The 20331-nt window shown below is 37.4% G+C and overlaps 1 protein-coding gene across 2 annotated transcripts in view; it reads left to right on the forward strand.

Moving 5' to 3' along the window:
* Positions 1 to 20331, forward strand: part of MYH10 (myosin heavy chain 10) — a 106831-nt gene that overhangs the window by 63436 nt on the left and 23064 nt on the right. For both annotated transcript variants that reach the window (XM_067308261.1, XM_013953182.2), the window contains exons 7-22: positions 585 to 648; positions 2382 to 2480; positions 3412 to 3555; positions 3874 to 3969; positions 7389 to 7507; positions 7937 to 8089; positions 8625 to 8798; positions 10606 to 10779; positions 12606 to 12720; positions 16342 to 16535; positions 16807 to 16928; positions 17745 to 17814; positions 17915 to 18075; positions 18669 to 18777; positions 18856 to 18987; positions 19933 to 20139. In XM_067308261.1, coding sequence (XP_067164362.1) covers positions 585 to 648; positions 2382 to 2480; positions 3412 to 3555; positions 3874 to 3969; positions 7389 to 7507; positions 7937 to 8089; positions 8625 to 8798; positions 10606 to 10779; positions 12606 to 12720; positions 16342 to 16535; positions 16807 to 16928; positions 17745 to 17814; positions 17915 to 18075; positions 18669 to 18777; positions 18856 to 18987; positions 19933 to 20139 — 2133 coding nt within the window. The remainder of the gene's footprint in view (positions 1 to 584; positions 649 to 2381; positions 2481 to 3411; positions 3556 to 3873; positions 3970 to 7388; positions 7508 to 7936; positions 8090 to 8624; positions 8799 to 10605; positions 10780 to 12605; positions 12721 to 16341; positions 16536 to 16806; positions 16929 to 17744; positions 17815 to 17914; positions 18076 to 18668; positions 18778 to 18855; positions 18988 to 19932; positions 20140 to 20331) is intronic.

The following is a 20331-nucleotide window of genomic DNA, read 5'->3' on the forward strand; positions in this document are numbered from 1 at the left end:
CTCTACATGTGGAAATTCTGCTCTTTATTTGGTCATTTGTGGGTGAAAGGAGACGTGTGTAGAAGAAAGAAGTATACTGGCTGCCTCCCAGTCCTCTTTTTACCAACTGCTAGGAAAAAAGACCATGCAGATAGCAGCCATCCTGGTTTTGGAAGTGGAAAAAGAAGCAGGGTGGTCTGAAATTCAGGGTTGCTGCAGATGAAGCAAGTGTACTGATGCCTAGAGATGCTGGTATTCTGTAGAAATGTGTACATTTAAAATCCAGTGTTGCTATGCTTTTATCACCCTTAGACAGCACACTTTGTCAGTGTGAGAATTTTAGTTTCTCTTTTAGGAAAAAGTAATCTTTCATAAGGCTGGATTACAGATATACCTAGAATAAGTATTCTTTGAGCTTTAGAAAGTGTGTGTTTGCAGAATAGCGTATTCCATTGAAATGATAATTGAATACATTGAATGGGAAAGATTGTATTTGAATGTGAAATGTGCAAGCAGCGCTGTTTTCATATAGAGAGCTTAATCTTCTTAATCAAAAAATACTCAATTGCAAAAAAAAAAAAAAAAAAATTCTCTTTTCTTTGCAGGGCAAGTTTATTAGGATTAACTTTGATGTTACTGGTTACATTGTTGGGGCCAACATTGAGACATGTATCCTACTTAAGCAATGCAACCTCAGTGTAAAACAAGTTTCCTGATTTTCTTCCTAACCCTTGAATTCATTGAAATGCATTGAAAGATGAACATATATTTTTAGGTTCTTTTAACAACATCTCCCTCTTCCTTTCTTTCAATCAAATATCAGAAAGTCAGCATGTTGCCTCATGCTTAGAAATCAGATATCGCAAAGCTTCGCGCTCCTGAAATCTGCTGAATTTGCTGACCAGCCTCGAAAACAGGGCGTTGTTCACTAGAGAAACCATTGAAAGTCAATTTGCTCTCTGAAAATTTCCTTAGAAAAGGCACTTTCCTGTTCAGAAGCTGACCTCTTTTGCTGTTCTCTTGTGCCAAAAGTTTGGATTTCCTCTCATCAGTGCTGCATAAGCAACACTTGCACTAGGAGGAGGCGACACTCGCCATAAAGTGATGGAATTGGTAGTGCTGTCAGTGCTGGGTCAGCTTCTGTTTTCTTGGTTCTTCTAGATCCCAATATGCATTCAGTATTAATTGCTCGTAGATCTTGTGTTGCTGAAGCCTAATTCGGTTTTAGCTTTAAGGTCTGCTTTTATTTAGAATTGCTTAAGAAGAGGAAAAACACACTTATACTGAAAACCTTTCTCTCAAGTTGCTTTATTTACATTATACTAGAAATACTGTGTGTGTGTGTGTGTGTGTGTGTATATATATACATATACACACACACATGTGTATAATATGTGCCTATACACACACACTTAATTTCTAGTCTTTTTAGCCTGTTTTCTGGGTGAATAGCAGTAGGGTGGTCATAATGTTTTTGTGAAATCAGAAGTCTTGGTAAACAAAATATCTTGTGAGTATTAATCATGAACCACTAGTGCTGCAATTAAGCTTTCATTCTATGCCTATGTTTTAAACTGCTTAATTTAATTTTAAATGCAGTGCATATTCGGTACTGTCACAAAAGAATTTCCCCAAAGGCTGCAGAAGACCTATATTTATTCAAAATATGTTTTAATGTTAAGATATTCTTTCATTAAACATTCAGCATAGGAATGAATATAACTTTTTGCTTTTATGAAAGTTCAGATGAACTGTTTTCCAAGGGTTTTGTGATAAAAGGAGGATTTACTGTAAGGGAATTTTTTCTTAAAAACTCACCCTTATCAGTAACTTGTGTCATCTCAAATAGCTGTCCCATGTTTGTCTTTCAATAGGGCATATCAAGAAATGAAAATATAAACAACGTTATAGCTTTTGGCAACTTATTTGTTCCACAGATTTTAATTTGGAAACTCATTAAAGGTAATGAAGAATAGTATGTTAAAATGCAAGGCTTAAAAGAAATGAAGAAGTACTTTGTAGTTCAGCTGCTGCTGGCGTTTTGATACTTCAGGATTCTGCTATGACCTTAACAGAAGTGATTAGAAAAGAATGACCAACTTCCTCTCTCACTTGGACTTTAGTTGATCCATTGCAGACATTTGTCCCCTGTATATTCTAGGGAAGCTCAAACAGCATCCAAGAAGTTAGCGTGCTGGAATTAAATGTGGGCTTCTGTCTGTCTGAATTTGAAGCCGTTCATCTGAAGTTACCAAAAGTTCATGGAAGACAATCTTGTCATTATTATTAAAATGCCTTTGGTCCTTAAGTAATTATATAGCTTGCTTTGGAACACAGTGGTGTTTTGCTGTTTTTTTGTTCGTTTAAAAAAAAGTGTGAAATCCTTGACTAGTTATAATCAGACTTGTTGGAGAAGTCTCGCGCTGTTCGTCAGGCTAAAGATGAACGGACATTTCATATCTTCTATCAACTGCTAGCTGGAGCAGGAGAACACCTGAAGTGTAAGTTATCTCATTTTGTAAACCTGTTGCTTCCACATTCAGGATTTGCTCATTTCGGTGCTAAGACACTCGAGTTTGAACTATTCTTTGCTCTTGAAATAGTAAGTTCTAAAAGGGGAATAGAAAGCCAGGTCCTCTATACTGTATCAAGTATGTTGTCAAGCAGATGTTGCGTTTCAAGCAAACGGTTTCTACGTGGCAAAGTCCAACCCGGGCAGTCTGTAGTGTATTCAGTCTCTGGGAATCAGTGGATTGAAGCAGCAAGACTCTCGGCTGATCAGTAACAAAGGAGCAACAGCCGGATCCGTTCTGGACCGTGCCTTCAAACTGGTTAGAATAACAGCCTGTTTGCCAAAACATGATGAAATCCTGAGGTCTTCTTCAGCCTAGCAGTACTGTGTTGGTTATCTTCTCCCCTTTTCCCTTGCTAACTAGGAACTCCTGTTAAGTTGTGATAAGTGCAACTATTTGAAGGTACAGACTTCTGAGAAACGTTTCAATCTTTCTCCTCCCATAGTAGATAAATTTGCGTTTAGCATCCTTGATGTGGTGGTTATCAAGACCCAACTGTCTTCTGCCTGTTACCTTTCAATATAGATAGTTGTTTGGATACCCCAAATAGCAATTTGAGATTGTTAGTTCGGAGTCAGGTACTGTTCTGTTTACAGGCTTAATGCATTAAGGAGCTAATGTAGGTTGCTACAGATAGGGATTCTGTGAATCCAGCTTTAACTTTTAAGGTATACTCATATCTTTAGCATTTCAGAAGAATCAATTACTAAGCTGGTATAATGTCTTGTAGCCTGGTTATTTGAGTAATTGATTTAGTAAACTGTAGTTTGCTTATTTAGTGAAAACTGAATCCAGTTGAGTGTGAACAGTATTTCTTTAGCTTTTTCTTTTCTTCTCCCCCCTGCCCCTCCCAACACAGCTGACTTGCTGCTTGAAGGATTCAACAATTACAGATTTTTATCTAACGGTTACATCCCCATTCCTGGGCAACAAGACAAGGACAACTTTCAGGAGACTATGGAAGCCATGCATATCATGGGATTTTCACATGAGGAGATCTTATGTAAGTTATTAAGCTTTCTGAATTTCTAGTGTACTTGCTTGTCTCTTGGGCAACTGCACGTGCATGTGCACACACACACACACACACACACGCACACTTGCTAATTTAATGTGACCAAATTTAATGTTTCAATGTCTTGACAGCCTGCAGCAAATGCTTGTTTAACATAAGGTAGAGCTAATAAAGCCATTTGCCTACAAAGCACAGTATAAACTTTATTTCCTTTGTGAATTCGTGCTTAAGATTTGGAAGGAAAGTGACACATAACAGAAAACTTCATTATAACATTTATTATTTATTCACTTATTTTAAACGCAGCCATGCTGAAAGTGGTGTCTTCAGTGCTACAATTTGGAAATATTTCCTTTAAGAAGGAGAGAAACACTGATCAAGCTTCTATGCCAGAGAATACTGGTAAGTTGATCACATTTGCATGGTTTACTATAACTTGAGTTGTAGTTTTCTTCCTATTGTTTGTTTAGTGCATATTTTTGAAAGTATAGAGCAGTCTTCTGAGATTCCTTGGTAAAGTTTTGTGCCAGAAAGAGGCCATGATTGTGATGGTAGTAGCCAGCAGGCAATTTTTAAAACTCTCTTGACTTCCATTCTCTTAATGCAAACAGAAATTAAATAGCTATCAACAGAATTTATGCTGTTTGCATTGCTTCTAAACTTTGAACAAGTATTTCAGCTGTAGTCTTGTTTATTGCTTATCTGCAAAGCCTTAAGCACTAGGAAAAAGTGCATGCTTAAAAACATTTGTTTTCTTTGGTTCTTGACATCAGTTTTCTTGCCAACGATAAGAATTCTGAAGCCAAGCTCAACTTCCATAGTGAAATGGCTGAACATAAGCATGCTGTATTTAAAAAATCTGATTTCTGAAGTAGTGTGGCAGTGTGACTAAAGCCTTAATTTATCAGTTAACACCTTAAAGTGCAATCAGCATTTTGAGGAGTTTGTTCCTTCACAAAGAATATGGTCCTTGAAGCAGTTTTCAGATTTTTAATTTAGTATTCAGTTCCAGCCTTTAAATGCTGTCATGGAAAACAAGGTTGTAGAACTGATTTCAGTGCAAAGACCAGTAAGAATCATCATTCACAGGACCTGCTGCACGCGCGCAATTCAATTCTTTTGTCTGCGGCTTGTTTTATATTTTCCTGAATTGCTGTGCGAGTAATTTTTGCCATTGCTGACAGTGGTGGCCTTCTGCCCAAGTGCTCCAGCTAGCAGGTATGGATTAAAGCTTGATAATCATTGACTTGACATTTGGCTGACAGTTGGCAGTTTGAGTTTTGCAGGGAGTTAGAAAGATTTGGGGGAGTGGGAGAAGGGTTGTTTTTTTGGACGACTTTGCCAGCTGGGGCAGCTGTTGCCTCTTTAAAAGATATGATCAAGAAACCTGTAGATTCTTCTTACTTCCAGACTATCTTGACTTTTATTACTGTTGGTTTTTTTTTTGGATATAAAATTGTGAGTTACTCTGAAGAAAGATACTGAGAAGCTCATATCATAGTTGAAACATGTTGCCGTTTTCTTGTATTTAAAAATTACTTTATTTGGCTACCCGTTCTTTGCTAGTATATCCTTTTGAAAACACTGAGGACGACTGATCTCTCTCTGGTTGTTGTCTGTATTGTCACATCTCTGCGTAACAGGGTTCCCTAGCTTTTACTCCAGAGAAATAGGTGTGTCTTGGTAGCGGTTCATCCTGTTTGTAGGCAAATGTCTCAAATAAGTCTCTCCATAGACTAGAATTTGTATGGGTAGTGAAGATGTGAACTTGGACAACATGAATTTCAAACAGATATGGAAAAATAAATTCTATGCTATAGAAGTAATCAACTAGTGCATCTGGCACAAATACCTGTTTCAATTATAGATATGAGTGATGACAAGAATCCACATAGCCTTCATGGATGAAGGAAGAGGGGAGAAGCTGTCTTTACAGAACTATTCCATAGTTAATACTTATTTTCAAAGTTGAGTAATACTTACCAGATCTGGAAGAAGCCTTTCTGCTGAAAGGGCAGAGATCTCAAGGCACTGAATTGAAAAAAGTTTATTAAAGTGCCTTTCTGAAACATTAGTCAACTTAGAGAAGCCAAATGACCCAGGCAGGACAAGCCTTCCAAGTGTTTACGACCATCTCCCTCATGCTGTGTTGTTTTCTGTGCCGTCTCCAAACTTATAAAAACCTAACAAATAATGCAGTTCATAGACAAACAAGATGACTTGTTTTCTTTAGTAGAAGATTCATCAAGCTGAAAACAGTGTGAAACAGTCCTATCTGTAGAAGTGGTATGCTTTACAAGCAGAACTGAGCTTTCAATGGTTTCCTTTCTTCACAATGAAGACCCTGAAATGCTGACTGCAACTTCCTTTTGCACCTGAATCAGACGTGATTTTAGTGGTACCTCCAAGTCAGTTGGCTGTTACTGTATTATGTTATATTACAAGCTCAGCAAACAGGGACAACAAAATTTGCTCTTCTTTCGTGAATATGAAACCCTGGATGTGATGTCTGGAGTACTGCATGGGGGAAAATAACTTATTTCTTAATCTATAGTGTCTGTCATACGATATTCGTTATGCCACACTACAAAGTTGATTTGAGAGTGCTGAGTAGCTCCATCCCACTTTCATGTGTGTGTGTTTAAGATCCTTAGGACATCTAGTACTAGACACCTAATGTTGTGGGTTTTATCTGATATGCTGATGTGCATGTTTATACTCAGAGCACAGAAGTGCTCCTCTATGTAGCTAAAATGAAATCGGTGCTGAGTTTGTGATGTTACCCTAATTTCACTGATTAAGTTGTGTTTTGATTCGTGAGCCCTTCTAATGAATATGTGGCCAGAGCGTCTCAGACATTGACAGCGAGTAACAGCGTTTTCAGTACTAGCACAGATACTTACGTGTGTTGGCATTAGCATCTATTTTTCAAGGCCGATTTGTGAAAACAGCTTTGTTTCTTTTTGCCAGCAAATGAATGAGCTACCAAAGTAAAAGGATAAGGAGTTAAAACGCTTGCTAGATGCAGCATGGAGGGCTTCCTGCTAAAGGGCAACGCTTACCCAGGCCTAAAAATACCTTCAGCGTCACGTTCATTTTTAGAAATCTGAAGTCATAGACACCTATTGGAAAGTTCCCTTAGGAAAAGGGATTGATGCAAGAGGAATACATAAAGATAGCGTGCGTAGTATGTTATTTTAAATAACTGACACGAAACCAGAAAAGTTTGTGCTGTCTAAAGAATGTGAGCTCCTGTCTGTAGTGTTATTCTAAACAAAATATTATAAATACTTGCTTTAAATCATTTAAATAAAGTGATTTGATATCTTCTCTAACAGAAATGCCCATAACATTACGCTGGTATACCTGCCTAAATTAACACACAGTTTATTAGGCCACTTTAGTTGTAATGAAGCTGATGTGATCATACTGTGCTTTTTTTCTGGACATGTTAAAAATGAATGTGCCGTATCAAAATAACAAAACGAACACTCATGGCCAATAATCTGTTATGTGACCTGCCTGCAATTTTATGAAATCTAGTGTTTTCCCCGCTTTGTTAAGGAAATTCAGCAGTGTATTTCTGTGAACGTTACGCCAACCTTTGAGAAGAAAGTCTTTCTCCGATGCAGGCTGCGTGATAGAGTCGGTCTGTTGTCCACAGGACAGAAGTGCGTCTCCCTGACCTTATTTTTGAATGGCTCTTAAACTTTTAAGCTGGCACTTGACCGCCTTTGTTTGTAGCTTGTTTTCACTGATGTTGCTAGTTGCTGTGGAGAGTCGAGGATTTAAGTGCTTGCGTTTATTACTTTGATCTCCAGTTGCACAGAAACTCTGCCATCTACTGGGGATGAATGTAATGGAGTTCACCCGAGCCATACTGACACCGCGCATCAAAGTTGGCAGAGACTACGTTCAGAAAGCCCAGACCAAAGAACAAGTAAGCTCTGGTGCTTAAAAGATGACGTGAAACTGTATCTAACTTTTAATAGAGAGCGTTGGGATTAAATAGGTACTGCCACCAACTTTGTTTGAACTTACTGTCTATAGTAAATGTTATATGGTAAAAACCCATAGTACAGTAGAAGAAACCTTTCCTTTTCCTTGACCTTCTGCTGGTCTCATCTTTTAATGCAGTTGTACATACAAAATATTCAGAGAGCTTTTATTTTTATCCAACAGTTTAAAACCATGTTTTCATAACATTAATCAAACTGCATACTGTTTCTACTGCTTGCTTTTGTTCCTCAGTGGTATTAACTGCCTTAAACGTCTTCTGTTACTTAGTTATTTTTGATAACATCCATGTCTGTGTTCTTTTGATGACTTCTCCAGAAAAAATAAATTTTATGTGTTTGATTTTTTTCAGGCAGACTTTGCAGTGGAAGCCTTGGCAAAGGCCACCTATGAACGCCTCTTCCGCTGGCTTGTTCACCGCATTAATAAAGCTTTGGACAGGACCAAACGACAGGGAGCATCTTTCATTGGAATTCTGGATATTGCTGGATTTGAAATCTTTGAGGTATTTTAAATAGATTTTACATATATACATGTATATACACATATATATACATACATATACATATATATACACACACATATTTTAAATAGATTTTATGTGTGTGTGTGTATATATATATGTATAATTAGATTTTTTTTTTCTTTTTGCTCTCCCTCTTATTGTACATTCAGGCCTAGCAGTTGGTCTAGAACCGCTGAATGCGTACATGTTCCAAGGCTGCAGGAGGGTTTTGTGTTCTGTAGCACATGAATGCTTCGAATACACTAAACTACAGTGCTGAAAAGTCATGCTCTAATCTAAACCATTTTTTATAAGTGTTGGTTCTACAACAGTGGGGTTTTTTTCCTGTTACACATTAGTTTACCATATGTAACAGGGAACATAAGAGATTGAGTAATGTGTTTGCCAATTTTCTTTAAAATATGTATTGCAGAGTTTCAGGGAATTGCCTTGTAAGGTCAGATTTTTTTTTGCTTCCAAATATGCAATCGATCCTGTCATTGAATTGCTCGTGCTTACTAATGTTATTTTGTAGTTGAACTCCTTTGAGCAACTCTGCATTAACTATACCAATGAGAAGCTTCAGCAGTTATTCAACCACACGATGTTTATCCTGGAGCAAGAGGAATACCAGCGAGAGGGTATAGAGTGGAACTTCATTGACTTTGGACTGGATCTGCAGCCTTGCATTGACTTAATAGAAAGACCTGTAAGTTTCTGAGTTTATAATGCTCAGAGGAGAGGAGATCTGATATGAGTTTGTCTTTTAGTGCTTGCAAATATTAGGACTGTGCTCAAATGTCTTGTGGAGCTGTAACAAGAAGTGACAACCTAAATCCCAAGTCTAAAATACCATGTATTAGCTCAGCATTCTTATACCCTAACATCAGGACATTAAATCCATGAAGGATAAGTCCTTTTACTAAAGATATTAAGCTACTATTTTTATACTTTTTTCACCTAGAACTAATGAAGTCTTTAGTCCCGTCGCCTTCATATTAAACCATGACATTGCATTACAGGAGCTTTAGTGTGGTGGCTCAGTTAAAAAGGTTTTCAAGACTGAGTAAAACTTCATTTGAAATCAATAGCAAAATTCCTGAAACTTAGTTTAGAGTAGAATTTTCCCCATCAATCTGCCTTGTGAATAGTATCTTAAAAGTTTTGTTAACACTGCACTGCTTAATAAATTCTTCTAGTTGCTCCATGTGTGGAAGCTGAAGATGGTTTCAAAGAGCAGAAGAGGCAGTTGGTTTTTGACTCCTGAAAGGAGCAGCAGAAGTGTGCCATTAGTCAGAATTTTGTGACCTGTTTTATTAAACCTAGGGTGTTACAGTTACTACTGTTGTACGTTTAACTGTGTTTACTCCAGAATACATGTAAAGTATGTAAAGTGTCTTTGCTGCCTGTGGTGCTGTACATCCTGAAGAGCAGCAAAAGCCAATGAGGCTTTTTTGCCTTTTTTTTCCCCCCTCTTCTTTAGATCAAGAAAAGGGAAATCTTGTTTCACTTGTCAAAATTCTTCACTTTGTGCGGAACTTCAGTAAGTTCTGCCTCCTTTGAAGGTAAAATCTCTGCCAAAAAGTCTGGGTGGAGAATTGTGGATGTTTTCAATATGCAGATACGCAGATGAATATCCTAAAGTGCATCAAATCACTTTGACTTTTTTGAAAAGCCAATGGCAGTACCTTAACTGTTCTATAAATGAAGTCATAAGGATATGCAATACCACGTAGTAGGCACATATAATCATCTCTCTTCGCATGTGTAGACTTCACATGCACAAGAAACTTCTGAAGTATTAAATCATTATAAACTTTTTCTGTTGCCTTACTGTGTACTTCAGTCCGTCTTCCCTGAGGAAAACGATCCTGTCAAACAATTCTGCAGCTGTAAAATGCAGATTTTAGTTCCCTGCTCCATTTTAAGAATAAACAAACCTTCTAAAGGAGTGCTTAAATTATATGGAGAGAGAGGTAGTATATCAAACTTTGCTGACTGTTCAAGCTGAGCCTGCTGAGTCTCCCTGGATGCTGCTGCTGGATATCAATGCAGGGTTGGGCAAGGGGAGGCTTAGTGGCTGCCACAGTAATAGAGTGGCTGGGAGGGATAATTGCCTTCCGTTTTGCCCATATTAAAGCATAACATTAGCCACTGTGGAAATGTGGATGAGTTGCTGCGTGCGGATGTGTCACAGAAATGTTGGTTGATAGGGAACTCTGGAGGTCACCTATTCCAATCTCTGCTCAAAGCAGGGCTGCTGCCAGCGGTAAATCAAGTCAGCTATGGCTAGATCCATATATACTGGCATTAATTTGTTTGAACCGGTTGTTATGTCTGTCTTCTAACTGGACTCACCTAAAGCTGGTTTTAATTTAGATCAGATTGGAATTGATCTAGATGCTATTTGCTTTGTCATTCAATGGTGTTTTGAATGCAATGGCTTTTTTTTAATATTAAATATTGAAATACTCTGTTTTAAATATTAACACAGATTTAATGCAATTGAATTTCAGGCAAATCCTCCTGGTGTGTTAGCTTTACTGGATGAAGAGTGCTGGTTCCCTAAAGCTACTGACAAGACCTTTGTGGAAAAACTAGTCCAAGAGCAAGGAACCCACTCTAAATTCCAAAAGCCAAGACAACTAAAGGACAAAGCGGATTTCTGCATTATTCACTATGCAGGGAAGGTAAGGGTTAAATGTTGAATCTTTGGTTAGAAATGTTGCTTTTGGGAAAGTGTTATGAAGTACTAGCTATGAAATTTAGAAATATTTGTGCAGGAAAGGGGCCTTGTTTTATTTTCTTGGGCACATTCAGGAGTGCTGTGATGGAACTCTTTTTCCTACATAAAAGGCAAAGCTGAAAAATTTTAATTGGATACTAAACAAATACTTGATTTCAGTTTTGTTGTCAGATCTTCTGTGTATCTTGTAGGTGAGTTTTTGGGGACTTTTACTGAAAGAAATCCTATTGTGAATTTGTGTGTTTCCAAGCTGATTTTCAAAACTGGCTGCTTGAAGATGTGCTGAGTCAATACCATCATCTTTACTTTTATCCCACCAGTTCATGTAATGACTTTCTGTATAGCCCCTTTCATAGCTAAAGATGATATAGCTAAAGATCATATCTTTGTCTTTACTGTTAATTTGGTCTTTTGCTTTTTGAAGGGCTGAGGTCAGATGTAGCACTGGACAGGACCGTGAAGTAACTGTGAAATTCTTGTCAGCATTTTATGGAAATGTAGGAATGGATGAAACCTTCACGATTGTTAAGTCCATTCCATAAGGCCGTGCTATAACGAATTTCATAGATACTTAATCTTAGAACCAAATTTTGCCCTGATATATAAAGTGACTGTGCTAATGGTTAAGAGCTATCCTTTAATTTTGATTTAAAGTATTAATGGGTCATTGTTATCTATTCATTAATGTCAGTGGTGGCAACTAGATAAGAGAATTGTAGCAAAAAGTGAAGTAAATATTTTGTTATATCAATACTTAAAACAGTAACTTAGAAATAGTAAACTCGTCACTGTTAATGCAATGTTTCACAACTAACCTGTTCAAAGACTTATTAAAACCTTTAGGTAAATAACACAGAGTGAAATAACTTGATGCCTTAGAGCTGAGAAGTAATTGTTTTAAAGAGCAGTTTACTTCTGTCAAACTGAGTGGGCTTTTGTGATACTGGCATTACAGTGTGTATCTTCCTCTGACCAGAAGACACTTTTCAGTTTTCCATCAGAAAGTATCTTTCCTTCAAAACTGAAATGCTTTTTTAAAATAGCTTTTCCTGCAGAAAGTACTAAGATGATGATCTGGTCTGTTTTTGAATGGTGGAAACATTTAAATTTGGCTTTCCTTCCAAAGACGTTATTTAAAAATAGATAACTTTCTGGTTGAAGCAAAAACATGCTAGTCTACACAGGAGAAGTTTTGTTGGACTTGAGAGGTTTTAGGACTCTGTTTTGGGCTGGGATGAAATCCATGTCGGTAGATTTGTGTTTTCAACTGCTGAGCTATACTTTTTTTTGCAAACCACAGTATTGGTTCTGTCAAGATAAGAGCATTGTTTGTTTTCCCTGTGGAATGAACTGTTTAAGTATAGCTGTTAGAGTCAAATTAAAAATATTCATGTTGCAGCACATTCTTAATTTACTGTCCTATGATTTAGATAAAGTAATTAGGGTCTTGGTACTGGAGCTGTTTTTACATTTCCACAGTGAAGCCTCATTTTTGACAGTAACACTAGTTTGAAAATGTATACCAGTTATTAGTAAGAAAAAAGTCAGATTACTGATTTTTAAAATAATATTTAGTCTACTCTTATAAAAGAATAATTGTTTTAGTGGTACTCTGAGCTGTTCTGAGGAGATATGACATTTGCTTGCTCTGACTTAGTTGTGAAGAGAATGGGAGAAAAATTCAAATACTATTTTGAAACTTTTTTTTAGCTAGTAAATCTAAAACTAAAGTTGATAGTCTCTTTAATCATGTGCGACTTTGCTCTACAGGTAGACTACAAGGCAGATGAGTGGTTGATGAAGAACATGGACCCTCTGAATGACAATGTGGCTACGCTCTTGCACCAGTCTTCTGACAAATTTGTTGCAGAGCTGTGGAAGGATGGTAAGAGATCATGCTCCAAGTACACAGGCTATACAGATTTAACCTTTTTAGATGAGTTATGGTTTTTGTGCATGTTTCCCACCACCCTCCACCTCGAGTTGTAAATATCTACAGCATTTTCTCTATTGTTTAGCACCGAAAGTACCACAGGGGAGCTGGGTTGCTCCTATGGTCCCCTGCACATGTACCATTTCTGATTAGCTGCTTTTCATGTTCATTATTTGAACTAATATTCACTTACTACTTGTTACCCTCTGTCAAATTTCATCTCTAGAATCATGTCCAAAATTCTTAATTTTACTTGTTGCAGTGAAGTCCTGAGTATAAACAGCTGTAGTGATACTGCTGTTAATAAAATGTCGCTTTCTGTGAGCACCAGCACAATTATTTCTCATAAACAGCCATACTAGTGCTTACAGATGTTGGATTTTGGTTTTAAAATGCAATATTACTGCTATTCAACAGCACACTGCTAGTATCCCTGCACATCAGCTTAACGTATTTCTCACTGTTTTTACCAAAATACTCCAAGAAGCAGAAATAACCTAGTAAATACTTAGCAGGGACTTTTCTACCTTTAGATTTTTTTCCTTTATGGTATATTAATTACAGACAGTATATTTACATGTCACAGTATATTAATCCTGTAGTTTCTTACTCCAGGAGGAAAACAAGCTTATGATGTTGATGATGATGCTGTAGGTTACTACTGAGCTGATAAGAGTTTCCTTCTTATTCTCAGGAATAGTTACTTACTTGGTTCAGCTACAGAGAGCAGTTTTATTAAATCTATACAATAAATATACACAATGTTTTGGTTGGGGATCTGCTCCTTTCCTTTTGAGTACAGGCATAGAAGTGAAAGAGTTTCAGTACAAATACTCCACACCTGCTTCCACAGATTATTGAAATGTGCATGGAATATGTTGTGGCATAATTGCTTTTGTAGCACAATATAAAGTCTGCTTGCAATTGATAAACCTGTTCTGTATACTAACTGAAGTGTCTTGTGTATCTGCTCTTCTGTCTTTCTGTTTTCACTGTTTCTCTGCCTTAGAGATTCAGACTATTCAGAGAGCCTGTTTCTATGACAATATTACTGGTCTTCATGATCCACCAGGTGAATGGATATAAAAATCATAGGTCTCCTAAAGGCAGGGCTGTTGTATCTACAGGAAAACCATTTTTGCTCGTAGGCTTGCATGAACTTTTCATTTCATGCTAAAATTTAGGTATACCTCCACAAGGCAAATGTTTCTGAGTGCATACCTATTCAGTTGCTGCTGCATACATATAGCATTTATATTTTATGCATTGCATTTAAGCATTGCAAATGAAAAGGTCTGTTGCTTCCTAGTTCCATGTTGAGATGCAGAATCGCTTCTTAAATGATAACTCTTGTAGCTCCAAGTATTTGAGACAGTGTATAGGCATTTTTAGTATTATCAAGCCTCTTTCTGCAGTCCAACATTGACAAAACTCTGAAATGTTTTAGAATGTGGATGTATTTTGGGGGAGAAGAGGTGAAGAATGTATTAAAAATTAGAATGAGTGCTGCAGTTGCAGTGGAGTAGTAAATGAAATAGATTTCTTCCAGACTTTCTGGAATTGTTTTTATTTAAAAACCTCTTTTCAACATTTATATTTCCCTTTTTAGAAGCTGCACACTTTTTGTTTCTTTAAAGGAACTAAGACATCGGCAAAAACATTTCTTATTTGAAATATTTACTTTGAAGACGCTTTAGATATTTTATCCAACCACTTCCTCCTCCCTCCCTTTTTCCTCTCCCCAAGTTTTGAAATATGTGTTTGTGACCACATGGAGCTTGTTACCTTCAAATTTTCTAATTTTTACTTGGGTTTATCCTCCAATAATATCCTTGTGATATACTGCATACTTGTGGAAACTAGTGGTGTTTCCTAAGACAGTTATTTGAGGGCTTGAGTTCAAAGACTTCAGCCAACGGGTGATAGTCCAGTCATACTGTTCAATGGCCTCTCTTAGCCTGTAGGAAAAGGTCACGCTTAACTTTAATATTCCTCATTTAAATGTTAGTAACCTTATAATAAGTTGGAGGATAGAGGGGAGAAAAACAAAAGGTGCACTATAAAATATCGTCACAAAAAAAGTATGTGGTCTTAGACAGCTGAATGATGTCCAGTCACTGGCGGTGTCTGTTGGATGCATGTTTCTAATACTTATAAAATGTTTTGTTCAACCTCTGTAAAATTCCAAGTAATTTTTATCCCATTTTCTTCTTTAAACTAAATGTGTGGGATACAATCTTATGAACCTTTACTACCTCCTTATGGTTCTGACTCTAATAAGCAGCTTAGGCTCTTGCACTTAAAACTATGTGTATGTAGGATCTGGGCTCTGGTCTCTACTGCATGAAAGACTGTTACAAATGGTTATTCAAAGTTGCTACCCTGTATTTCTCCCGGATTTAATTTTTGTTTCTGTATAGACCTATGAAGAACGGTTGGGTGCGAGCATGAAATAAAGTAGTCACTTAACTCTTAAGTACAAAACTAATTGTGGCAGCAAAGTGTCATTCCCTTTGCTTTGGTTTGAGTGAACCTGAAGACTGAAATTGAAATTTTACAAGTTTCAATTGTAGCCTATGTATAGCTGCTTGTTTCTGGCTGGCCAGCTTGGATTTCATGGAGAGCCAATACACGCTGTGTATCTGCTCAGTACTAAGAAATAGCAGCTCTTATGATTAGGGTGTTAAGCTTACTTATTTATTTATTCCTCCTTTTGAGAGCTGTTTAATTGCTGAAATGTACGTGGGATCACGTTCACTTTTTTGGCCTAAAGGTCATATTGATAGCAGTAAGATTTTCTATTCTGTGCTTGTGAAGAGGAAACCATAGAGATTCTTACACAAAATGTTTGCTATGTTCTAAAAATGAGGAGAAAAACAAAAACAAAAAAAAACCCCAAAACCCTTCATCTCTATTCTGATGCTTTATGACAGCTTTGGTCTGCAGTTTTCTTATTTTGAAGCTGTTTTTTTGCCTAGGGAGGCTTTACAGGTGTATACACAATTTGAAAGAATTTTTCAAAATAGCAGACTAGCAAATACTTCTTTTTATTTGTCACTGAAATAACACTAACTCTTCTGTAAATAGCCTAGCTCTCAAATGATTTTCTGTATTCAACAAAACTCATATTTAATCTAAATAGTTATCAATTCACTCTTCATTTTAAGCAAATACGTGCAGATATCTGATTCCAAACTTTCAACCTGGAAATGTTTGTCATTGTAAGAATTCAAATAATTGCTGGTTTCCAGGCAATCTTCTGTCTTTTTAAATTTTACTTAAAATAAAGAAAGTGGCTTTACTGGTCATGTAGAACTGCAAGTAAAGAGCTGGATATTTTAGTACGTATCTACTAAAGCTACACTATTCGGCTGTATAAGTTTGTGGCTTTTGGTTCCACTGCTTCTGCACAGTGTCCCTGGTACACGCTGACTGCCTTGCCTACTGATGGCATCTTCTGTCATTTGTTCCACAAAGCTTTTGCTGCTGCACTATTGCTCCTCTTTCTGTATATCTTTACACCTAACAAATATTAAGGTCCACTTAACTATTTTTTTTTCTCGTCCTTCCCAGTGGATCGTATTGTGGGTCTGGATCAGGTTACTGGAATAACAGAGACAGCTTTTGGCTCTGCGTACAAGACTAAGAAGGGCATGTTTCGTACCGTTGGGCAACTGTACAAGGAATCTCTCACCAAGCTGATGGCAACGCTCCGAAACACTAATCCCAATTTTGTTCGCTGCATCATTCCAAATCATGAAAAGAGGGTATGTGCTATAGACCACTTCTCTAATTCTTTTTTCTTTAAAGGAGTTTCTACATGCGTGTTCAGTTATGCATGCTTTTTGTGTCCTTTCAAAATTGGAAGTTGGGTTTTGCAAAGCTTTCACACTGACCAGCTATCTTCTCAGTATTCCACATGCATCCCCTTATTTAGACAGTTAACTTTGGACAGGGCAGCCTGAAAAAAAAATAAACTGCAGTTTTCCATGCATACAAATTGAGAGTACAAAAATAATACTTGTTTTGTTTGTTCAGGCTGGAAAACTGGATCCACATCTGGTTCTAGATCAGCTTCGTTGCAATGGTGTTTTGGAAGGAATTAGGATTTGTCGACAAGGATTTCCAAACAGGATAGTGTTCCAGGAATTTAGACAGAGGTAATGGCAAGAAGTCTTTTGAATTTTTATTCTGAGATGAAGTTCTTTGTTGAATGATTGAAGATGGGGGTGGGGGAGGTGGGGAGAACACACTCAATGCTACTGAGCATCCTTCATTCAGGTCTATAGAAATCAGACTTTCAAAAGTGATAATCAAAAAGCAAGGATTTTGCCAAAAGCTCTTTAAAGGGGGATATGTTTATAATAAGCCATGACAGTAAAAGCCACCAAAGTAAATATTTTGTTTCTTCCCCTTATTCCTTTTTGAATCCAGGGGAAAAAAGTGAATTGAGGCTGGTCTTTTTTTGAATAACTGCTCTTGAGTTTTGGTGGTGTTTTTGTTTTTTTCCTTTTGCTTTGTATCCTGAAATTTCACTTTATCTGGATACTTTATGATCAGTACACTGTGTAGAGTTCTCCTTAACCTCAGGACATAGTATCTACAACTACCAAGACCTCTTTTTACTGCTTTGCATTAAAATTTTAAGTCAGGAGCCCCTCGTTCATATATTTTTATTTAAGCAGTCTAATCTTGCAGGTTTCTTAGTTTATAAAACAAAACCTAGCCTTTTAACTCACCCTAGCCTTTTATGAAAATATCATATCTTGGTTGCTCTAACAAAAAATGTGTGGGTTTAATATTTTTTTTCTAAAGATTGAAGAAGGGAAAACGACCTAGAATGAACTGCTGAAAAAATTTTTTTCTGGGGAAACTCCTTTACCATGCTTGGTGACTATAGCTTTATGGGTTTATAATGATGTAGCTTGAGCGTAAAGATCTTTTTCTTGTTTGTCTGTTTGTTTTCTGACTTAAAGGTACGAAATCCTTACTCCCAATGCAATTCCAAAAGGTTTTATGGATGGTAAGCAAGCATGTGAGCGAATGGTAAGTGATTACCTCTAAACGTTTTTTAAAACCTAAAAATTGAAGCAGAAAAATATTGTCCTTTCTGTATGTGAAAACAATGTGCTTGCCTCCCATTTAGATCAGAGCCTTAGAGCTGGACCCCAACTTGTACAGGATTGGACAGAGCAAGATCTTTTTTCGAGCTGGTGTCCTGGCACACTTGGAAGAAGAGCGAGATCTGAAGATCACAGACATTATTATATTCTTCCAGGCAGTCTGTAGAGGATACCTGGCTAGAAAGTATGTGTGCTTTTATGATTGGATCCTCTCATTGTCATCTTAAGTGTCTTTAGGGAGCTATGCATCAAAACTTCCATTTGAGAAGAGTTGTTTTTTTCTTAAGAAAGAATGTTGTGTGATAAACTGTAGATGTGTCCAATGTAAATAGGTAAATTTGCACCTTCATTTCATAATATTTCCTTTTCTTAATCTTGCCTTTGACATATGTAGCTATTTACAGTATAGCTGTTAGCTGCAAAAAGTCTCTTCTGCTCCGCCAGACGGTCTTAGTTACTCTGTAAAACTGCTTTTCTGAAATTAAAGGAGAGTTCAGTGTCTGTAATCCATCCATTTTTTTATCTATTTGAGTAAAAAGGCTGTTAATAGTAAGAACAAATAGCATTTGTTGTTATTGCAATGAAAATGGTGATTCCAGCTCTTGCCTTGTTTCTTCATATAAGGAGTAGGCGCTCATAAATCATTCTAGTCACTGAAACTTAAAAATAAGCCTATTTATGGTCTGCGAATATTCTAGGGTTGGGTAACCTAAAAATTAAAAACACAAATACACGTATGCTCAGCTGTATTTAATACGAATTTTGCTGTGTCTTCAGGGCCTTTGCAAAGAAACAACAGCAACTGAGTGCACTGAAAATCCTGCAGAGGAATTGTGCTGCGTATTTAAAGCTTAGACACTGGCAATGGTGGAGAGTCTTCACGAAGGTTTGTTATGTTCTGTCACTTTTTTTACCCTTGTAAGTAGGCAGAATGCTGTTTCTTATTTGTCTCAACTCTTTGCAGGTGAAGCCTCTTCTTCAGGTCACTCGCCAGGAAGAGGAACTTCAGGCCAAGGACGAGGAGCTAATGAAAGTGAAGGAAAAACAAACAAAAGTGGAGGCAGAACTTGAGGAAATGGAAAGGAAACATCAACAGGTTTGTGCCCAAGATCAGCTTTTAATATGTAGAATGTATTTTGCACTGCATCCTGTGTGAGAAAGTTATCCTGGGGAAGATCCTTGTGAGCAAAAGCACCATGAATCAAGTGAGTTAACTCCTTCTCACTTGGCCAAAAGCTGAAATAGGAAGATACAACATGAACCTTCCTCCAGCATCACAAAAACCTTATACTGAAAAAAATAAATTTGATTCTGTTGCCTTTTCCTGTTTTCAGGAGAGCTTTAGATGTGTTTTCAAGCTGGAATGCACACATGCCTGTGCTGTGTTCAAGAAACATGAGGAAACGCCGTTATGACAGTTAATGGACAAAACTGGAAATGCATTTAAACTGATAAAGTAGAATTGGTGTCAATTTCAAGAATAGCTGATGGAGTGTCAATAAAAATTGCCATAGTGATAAATACACATCTATCATGAGACACGATGGAGTGGGGATGCAAATCTAGAACGGGAAAACCTTAATTCCTGTTGTCAAATTTACAAAGCAAGCAATAGTCTGTTTTAGTGCAGTATCTCTGCAGTTGCTCTTCCAGTGGTTCTGAGTGCCAGCTTCTGCCCAGTTACCTACGGCAGCACTCAGTCGCTCTGCAGGGATGAGCGCAAGGGACAGTCTGGGAAACAGCCACTTCCCTCATCTCTTTGCTGCTGGGAGAGCCAAGGAGGTGGGGTAGGCACAGTGGGGTCTGTTCTTTAAGGTGTGGGGACAAGTGAGTAAATGCCGCTGTAGCCTTCCTCTTAGGGTTGGTGTCTTTTGGACTGCTGATAAAGCTCTCTGGTAAAAGCTTTCGGTTTTGGATCTTGACCACGGAGTCTCAAACTGAAGCAGAACTTGGTCTCTGAGTACCTTTATAGTTGTCATATGTGTAATCTCTGAGAGGCTTTGAAAGGTAAAGATTTTACTATTTTGTGTAATATTTGCAGCTTTTAGAAGAAAAGAACATTCTTGCAGAGCAGCTACAGGCTGAGACAGAGCTCTTTGCAGAAGCTGAGGAGATGAGGGCTCGTCTGGCTGCCAAAAAACAAGAGTTGGAAGAAATTCTTCATGATCTGGAGTCGAGGGTTGAGGAGGAAGAGGAGAGAAACCAAATACTGCAGAATGAGAAAAAGAAAATGCAGGGTCATATTCAGGTACGTCTCTTGGTACACTAGAAATGGAAAAGTATGCGAACAGAACTGTTAAGGATTGAAAGCTGACTCAACGTCTCCAGAACATGGAGGAAGTTAGTTCCTTAGCATCATGTATGGAATAAAATCAGCTTGAATTATTTCTCTTTGCTTCCTGTATTCAGTGTGCTTAGCACTCTGGTCTCCAGGGATATG

This window comes from Apteryx mantelli, chromosome 19 (assembly GCF_036417845.1).
Source record: "Apteryx mantelli isolate bAptMan1 chromosome 19, bAptMan1.hap1, whole genome shotgun sequence".
NCBI classification, from domain to species: domain Eukaryota; kingdom Metazoa; phylum Chordata; class Aves; order Apterygiformes; family Apterygidae; genus Apteryx; species Apteryx mantelli.